Consider the following 8,241-nt stretch of genomic DNA (forward strand, 5'->3'; position numbering starts at 1 on the left):
ATCACTGTTACCTGGGAGAGGAGGTCAGCCTCTGCTTCTTGCTCAATCCTGGCTTTTTGTTTCTTTGTTTTCAATTATCCCTGTTTTCATAAGTACAGGTGTGAATCAAACAGATTTCAAGGAACACAGCAGTTCCTGACGAGGGAAGGAGGGCAGCAGCTACATCTGCACCTCCAGGCTGCAGTGCAGACACAGCATTCTCCCAGTCCCTCTCCTTTCCTAAAGGAAACATGCAGACTAAAGCAGAGATGCACAGCTCACACTCAGTTGTGCTGCTCCTCCTTGCTGTGGCAGCACCACCTTTGAGCAGCACTCACCTTACCTCAAACAGGGTCAGCAAAAAGCAGCACAGAAGCGGCTTCAGAAAGCACATTGGCAAACAGAAAGCCACGGGGGTGAAGCAGAGCTCTTCTCACCCCAAGTCCCAAAGCAAGGCAGGCCCAGGGCATGGAGGTGAGCCCCATACCTGCCCATTCTCCCCTCCAGCCCCATGGCTGGGCACAGCTCCGGGCCCCACACAGCAGCAGGTGCCCATTCCCACATCCCATCTCACCTTCCTGGCTCCTCTCCTGGCAAATTCCCGGGCCAGTTGGCGGCCGATGCCACGTCCCCCACCTGTCACCAGCACGGTGTCCCCAGACAGGTCCCGTAGTTTGGGAGGCAGCAGAGCACAAACGGCGGCTTTCAGCACCAGGTAAAGCATCTGCACGGGGAGCAGCAGCACGGCGCCCAGCCATTTCCAAACCATCCTCTTGTTCCGGGTGATGGGTGGCAAAACTCTCTTCCAACCCTTCACAAGACCAAGGGAACAGAGATGGAAAGCCAGCACCCTTCATGCACCCGCAGGTGGGTGACGAGTCTTCGGCCCCCCCCTCCAAAACTTGGGGGCAAGCAATTCTTGGGCTGGAAAAAAATGGGAAAAATAATAATAATAATTCCTTCTCTCCCTTCCTAAAAAAAAGTGGGGTGGGAGGAAAGCAGTGCAGGAGAGCTCTGCCTCTCAGTCGGTGTCCTCCGGGGTCGTCACATGCAGGTAATGCTGATCCCGTGCCTTTAACTGGAAGACAGTTTTGTAGGAAAACAAGAAGTAAAATTAAAAGTAGCCATCCGTCCCTCCGTGCCAAAGGCCGACGTGCAGATCCCGTATCCAAATGGAAGGGGTTTGTTGGTTTTTTGTTTTTTTTTTTTTATACTTGGAAAAAATAAAATAAAGCAGCCTATGTCTCCAAATTGCTGCCTGCAGCGCCTTCCAGGCGGCTCATTTCTATTCTTAGACTCAGGAAATCGCTGAAATGAGACAGAATTGCCAGGACTTTCTATTTAAGAAAGGGTCTATTCAGGGGAAGGTTGTTTTTGTTTTCCTATCTATAAATATCTGCCGGCTCTCCGTCCCGAGCCGGCTGCAGGGCTGGGCTGCCCCTCTGCCCCCTCTCCTGGTTCCTCACCCGGCGGATCTGCGATCACAGAGCAGGAATTACGCCGCGCACTCCTTCAGCTCTTACTCATTTCTCCCTATTGCTCTCTCTGCCTATCGCAGCCGCGGCGCTGGGGAGGTTTTATACCCCATTAAGCCTGATTGACAGTTAAAGTGTCGGGGAGATTTCACTACTGTTCCTGTGAGTGGCTGGCTGAGCTCTCCCCTCCCCCGGAGCCCGGTTCCCGTTCTCCGGCTGCCGCCCGCGGTTCGGGGCTGCACCGCACCGCAACCCGCACGGAAGGGAAGCCCTGGCTGCCGTAGAGCCGCCTGCACGGCTGGAACCGGCGTCGGTGGGAAAGCTGCTTGCAGCCCGAGATGGTTGGGTTGAACCCAAGTCAAGCTGCTCAACGTCTGTCAGCACCCAGCCGATGGTTTTATGGACAGCTCGTGGGTTTTCCGTGCTGGTGTTGTCCGTCAGTGGCTGGGCAGTGACAAAGGGAGATGCACTGCTTGCATCAAGCAGTTTTTTGGAGAAGAGAAAGCTCTGAGGAGATGCTGCAGCCTTCCAGTGCTTGAAGGGAGCTTATCAACAGGGTGTTGATCAACAGCGACTTTTCTCATGGTCTGATAGCGACAGGACAAGGGGGAATGGCTTCAAGCTGTAGGATTTAGGTTAGATGATAGGAAAAGAGCTTTTACTTTGAGGTACTGAGGCCCTGGCACTGCTGCCCAGTGAGGTTGTGGGTGCCTCATCCCTGGAGACATTCAAGGTGATGATGGATGGGCAGCCTGAGCTGGTGGTTGGCAGCTCTGCCCATAGCAGGGGGTTGGAACTGGATGGTCTTTAAGGTCCCCTCCAATGTAAGCCATGCTGTGATTCTGTGATGATTTTTCTCTCCTTTTCCATGACTTTCGTCCAGACACAAGGGCACAGTTGCAACACAAGGTCTCTGTAGCACTTTATGTTGTAACAGGAGAAAGGGCAGAAATGTTGCAATGAGGACCCTGAGTTGTTTGTTTGCACTGTGAAGCGTGAGGTGGGTACCTTGCATATTGAGGAGGGTCTAAATGCACATTTCACACAATGGCTTCAGTTGGAGGGGACCTTAAAGACCATTCAGTTCCAACCTCTGCCATGAGCTGGTTGCCCCCCAGCAGATCAGCCCATCTATGGCCTTGGGCACCTCCAGGGATGGGGCATCATCACTTCTCCAGGCAGCAGTGCTGGGGCCTCTCTACCTTTGAACTCAGGGCTGCTCACCCCGCATTACCAGTTGTGGCAGCACCGTCATAATCTGAAATGTAAAGTTTACAGGATGCCAGAAGATGCTCAGCGATGTCAACTTCACGCTGCTGGTTCAGTCGTGCTGGTTTTGACGAGTGTGCTATTAATAAGAACGTGCCAAAATGAAGCCAACCCCAGAGGCGAATTCTCAACCTATATCCACTATCCTGGGAAGCCATCTAGTGGTAAAAACTAGAATTACTGAAAAATCATGGAATGGTTGGAGTTGGGAGGGACCCTAAAGGCCATCAGGTCCAAGCCCTGCACTGAGCAGGGACACCCACAGCTCCATGAGTGCTCAGAGCCCCATTCCCTGGCCTTGGGTGCCTGCACCACCTCTCTGGGCAGTCTGTGCAGTGCCTCACTGCCCTCATTGTAAAAAAACTTCTTATACTCATTTAAATCTCCCTTCTTTTAGTTGGAAACCATTTCCCCTTGTCCTGTCACAACAGACTCTGCTAAAGACTCTGTCTCCTTCCTTATAGCCCTTCTGCAGACACTGAAAGGATCCAAATGACAAAACTGAAGGATGTTCTCAAGCTTAATTTCCCCTACAGTTTACTAAAGGACCACTTCAATGGAGCTGCATGAATCTAAAAGCATCCACACACAGGCAGTGAAGTTATATTACACAGCCAGTAGCAGTGAGCTAGGAAGCCAAATCCCTTTGAAAATAAACCTGATTCTATGTTTCATTATCAAGCATGTTCTTGAAACCACAGCTCAAAGCTGCCATGTGGTTCAAGGGTTATTTGGTGACAAAAATAAGGACTGAATTTTTTGTGCCTCCCACATTCAAACTTGTATCACGTGTGGTTCTATCAACACTGAGCATGAACAACATCCAAATCCCTTCAACTTCAGCACTGTTAAAACTTCCACAATGGTTTCCAGAAAAAGTAAGATTAAGAGAGAAGCTTGCAGAGTTCTTACCTTTCAATGCCAGTTTTCCTTTCATGAAGTAAAGTCAAACGATGGTCACAGCCTCATCATATGGGACCAGGAGAGGGGCTTCTAGGGAGAAGAAGCTGAGCCATTGCAACTGCAGTCTGCAGAGCTTGTTCAAAACCAGGTACCCCCTAACATAGCTGCATCTGAAATAACCAGAGCTGTGAGAATTTCCGTGGCTGCTTGGCAGCACTGAGCACTTCTGTGTGTTTTTACAGTTAGAAATGGAGCTGGGGGAGGCACCTGGCATTACAGCTTTCCTCTCAGTCCAGAAACTCTGAAGGGGAGAGAGAAATTACACAGAGAGCCCAGTGTCTGGCTTAAACAGGAATGACTCAGTGTCTGGACTGGTAACAAATATAACAACTTTTGGTATAGAAGTAAGGAGCAGTGTTAAAAATGAAGGGATATGAAGTTCAAGCAAGTCTGATTTTTTGATTCTTTGAAACGTTCACAAGTCCTTCAGTGCCAGTGGAAATAGTCCTGTGAGTATTTATCTGTTTCCCCATTAAATTATATTCTGAAATATATTAAAAGTGGCTGGTTGTTGGTTTTTTTTTTTTCCATTCATTATGGATGAATGTTGTGCAAACGTGCAGCTGGAGCCAAAAGACACAGCTACATACTTCAAATGAAGTATTTTGATTTTCCTAACGTCACCTTCAGATTGCAGTGAATGTATGAACTCTTTCACTGTTTTACTGCTCTGCTTTGCATTCACCTCGAAGCAGTTGCAACCAGAAGCTCATACACTGTGCAACAAGGGCAAGAAACAGGTAATCCAGCAAAGCTGGAGTTAGAGCTTCTTGTCTGCAATAAACCTGGTGAAATACATGCAAGTCATTTGGAAATTCACCTGACTGAAGTGAAAAATCAGAGAGCTTTAAATGCTGCACGTACTGAGGTTTGTCCCCTTGAATTGCAATTCCATTCTGAAAAGTGGCAAAAGAGTATTCTGGGATTTCACCTCACTGCTGCCTGGTAACCACGACGTGCTCTTTGGCATGAGATCTTTTCCCATCTCCTCAACAAATCCAATGTGTGCCTCTGTTTAAAAAGTCCATCTCTTTTGAGTGACACTCAAACCACGCTTTCATTTAGGTTTGGTCACTAATTGCTTTCAGTCAAAGTCTTGGTCCGTACCTTGGGTGGTGAAAATGAGGGTCTGTCACATCACAGCACTTGTTCCTGATGATCTCTTCCATGCTCCTATCAGAAGTCCTTCCCCATTGCACTGCAGCTTTCCATAAGCAGGCCTGTTAATACTGCAGAATTGCATCAGTTGCTGACGCCATCACAATTAATGCCACAATTAATGCTGCATTTCAGATAGCTGCACAGCACTGAACTATTTGTTTCGTGAGCATGCACTCCCAGCAATGTACAGATTGCAAAACCCCACAGTCATTTTTGGGTTGAGCCATTTTCGTGGCATTTTAAGCTAAGTTGGGTTCCGTTTTGCACAAGAAGAGTCGTGCTGCACATCTCAGTGGTAACTCACTTTGATTCTACTTCTGGTTGTCAGTGTTTGGGTTTGTGCTGCTTAACAGAAGCGTTGGGCTGTAATGCACTTTGATGAATCTACTGTGAATAATTAGGTTTAAATTTAGAATGATTCATTCCTGGGACCATAGCTTGAAAGATGCATTCATGGCAACCCAGCCCATGGCAGGGGGTGGAACTGGATGGGTTTTAAGGTCCTAACCACTAATCCACTCTATGATTTTATGTTTTCTGAATATTTGACCATGAATATTTAACAACAGCACCAGCTTAAAGCTAAACCTGCAGTTCATATTTAGATAAGCTCATTTAAAGGCAGGTTAGAGCCTACAATAATTGAAACTCAGCAATGTGTGCTAGCATCTCAATGAGAGTCATAGGAACATACTTTTCCTTACTTCCCTGTTCCTGAAGGAATAAACAGCAGTGAAAAAGCGACTTTTACCTGCACACTTCCATAAAGAAAGGTTCCATTTTTGCAGAACAAACCTTCCTGGTTCTATAAAGAGGCCCAAGGAAGCCTTAAATAGGGAAATATCTTAAATATGGAAAATCTGCATTACTAAGGTGTCCAGTAGTACCAATTTTTTACATCCATGCATGTTCTTAACCACAGACAATCCATCACAGGCAGAGATTAAAACTAAGCCTCTCTTTAAAAATGAAACTCCTTGGCCAAGACGATCTGGTTTTTGTTACATGAAGTACTGCTGTCAGATTTGGATAAAGCAAGAGCTGTATTTTTGTGCTTCTTGATTTCATTCTTCCCTTGAGTTCACATTTTCCATTTGAAATGTGTCCCAGTGGTCCTATGATTTCACACTGTCCTTCTATATGCTATTAAGTATTAAAAGTCTGATATTGTTGCATTGTAAGTGGAGTTTTGCCATGGACTAAGCTCACAGGGACCAGGTTTCTGTTCAGCTTCCAGCCTTGACAGAAAGCAGCCTGTGTCCTGCCTTGTGTGTAAACCTACATTTGGAAATCTGCTTTCCCAGGGTCTCACAGCAAATCAGCATTAGGAATAAAGATACAGCAAACCTTTTACTGAGTGAGCCTAAGTTTTAGATAGAAGAGCAGAACCACAGACCCACTCATTATGGTTGGAAAAGTCCTCTAAGATCATCGAGTCCAACTGTTCACCTACCACGACTATGGACCACAAAACCATGCCCCTAATAGAGCCATAGGATCATTAAAGTTGGAAAAGACTTCTAAGATCATCCAGATGATACAGCCTTTCTAAATCCAATATGCACAAAACCAAATGCCTTTATAAGAAGAACGCTCAAAGTGCTTGTAGGTGCTATCAGGAATTCAGAAAAAGGGATGCAACATCCAGGATGTGCTGTTTCTTTCAATTGCTTAATCGTCTCTTTGAATATTAGATTTTATAATTTGCAGTAACTGCCTGTCTTTTTTCTCACCTTGGTTTAATTAGAAGCCAAAGCCATCTCAGCCTATTAGCTCGTGTCCTCATATTGAAAGAGAGAACAGGGGGAAATACCACGTGTTGGCAGGAATCACAGAACCATCAAAGAATCATAGAATGGCTTAGGTTGGAGGGGAATCTAAAGATCACCCAGTTCCAAACTCCTGTCGTGGGCTGGTTGACCCCTACAAGAGGCTGCCCTGATGTCCAGGAATGCAGTGTCTATGCAGTGTTAAACTGATGAACTCATCTAACATTTTGTTTTGTACATTTACCTCACCTTTACATCACTCAGAACTTGCCAGACGCTCTCATTAATCCCTCAGTCCTGACAAAACTCTAACACACAAGAACTGGTGAAGAATTAAGCCCTTAAGGCAATTAAAATTAGAGAAGGAGTTTATTGTTTCGAGAGTCTGAAGTGAAATCTGACTAAACCAATGTGATATGGATTCAGACAAAAACTGAACAGTAGGTTTATTCTTGAAAACTTTTGCACTGGAAGCTTGTAAACTAGCTAAGGGATAAGGCTGTAGAGGAAATCTTCCCTGAGTCCTTATGAACAATGCCTTCTTTACACATTCTCATTAAAAGTGGTTATGATTTCTTTCCAAAGCCAGTGGTTCACCAGGACATAAGAAGAAGAAAATAATCATCAATGGAAAATGCTTTCGGTTGGAAGGTGAGGATGGGTCAGCTTTAGGAACATGGGGAAGTAAGATCACATTACAAATCAAATGATGGGAAAATAAGATCTCCAGAGAGATACAGCTGGGCTAAGGCAAAAGGCACAGAGGGATGACGCTGTGTTCATTCAGACATTCAGATTCATAGAATCATAGAGTGGCTTGGGTTGGAAGGGACCCCAAGGATCATCAAGTTCCAATCCCTGCTACAGGACCACCAAACTCCAGAGCTGGTACTAGACCAGGCTGCCAGGGCTCCATCCAACCTGGCTTTGAACACCTCCAGGGATGGATGGGGCATCCACAACCTCTCTGGGCAGCTGTTCCAGCACCTCACCACGCTCTCTCTGACAAACTTCCCCCTGACACTTAATCTTCCCTCCTGGAGCTTAACCCACTGACCTTTTCATAGAGTCATGGAATGGCTTAGGTTGGAGGTGACCTTAAAGATTACCTACCTCCAACCCCCTGCCATGGGCAGGGTTGCCCACCACTAGATCAGTGATGATGATTTCTGCAAGGATTAGCTGGATTTTTTAATAACTCATCTGAAAGTTTCAAGCACTGAACCCACTGTTAGCAGAAAGCCAATCTGCCCATCCTTACTGAATCACTGCCATTACGCCCTCAAATTGGTACCGCTAATATTTTTAAGTGAACAGCAGTTTTGGAAGTGGACATAGGAGCAAATGATACATGGGGTAAACAACCCACGGCTTCCAAAGGCCAGCTAACCCTTATAGGGCCTTCTGCACTCTTATCAATGCCCGTGTGCACCAATGCCAGCTATCACAAGGATAGGATTAGCTGAATCTCTGGAGGAAGAAACGTCACTTATAACCACAGCATGCACTGATCCAGTTATCTGCTAGCAGCTGACCTGTAGAATAAACCAACAGAGATGCTTTTACAGAACAACCATCTCTGTCCTCCAATTAAACATTCTCCAGCACCATTTGATAAAAAATAA

The 8,241-nt window shown here is 46.1% G+C and overlaps 1 protein-coding gene across 6 annotated transcripts in view; it reads right to left on the reverse strand.

Moving 5' to 3' along the window:
* Window positions 1-8,241, reverse strand: part of DHRS3 (dehydrogenase/reductase 3) — a 164,186-nt gene that overhangs the window by 25,284 nt on the left and 130,661 nt on the right. For 2 of the 6 annotated variants that reach the window (XM_090123119.1, XM_090123118.1), the window contains 3 exons: window positions 4,794-4,915; window positions 3,636-3,796; window positions 554-903 (listed from right to left, as the gene is read on the reverse strand). In XM_090123119.1, the coding sequence (XP_089979245.1) occupies window positions 554-748 (195 nt within the window). In that variant the 5' untranslated portion in view covers window positions 749-903; window positions 3,636-3,796; window positions 4,794-4,915. Of the gene's footprint in view, window positions 1-553; window positions 1,609-3,635; window positions 3,797-4,793; window positions 4,930-8,241 lie in introns of those variants that run through there. The other 4 variants (XM_090123120.1, XM_031613601.2, XM_031613599.2 and 1 more) reach the window with 4 other exon arrangements.

The sequence above is a fragment of the Phasianus colchicus genome, chromosome 22, assembly GCF_987193195.1.
Source record: "Phasianus colchicus chromosome 22, bPhaCol1.hap1.1, whole genome shotgun sequence".
Lineage (NCBI taxonomy): Eukaryota > Metazoa > Chordata > Aves > Galliformes > Phasianidae > Phasianus > Phasianus colchicus.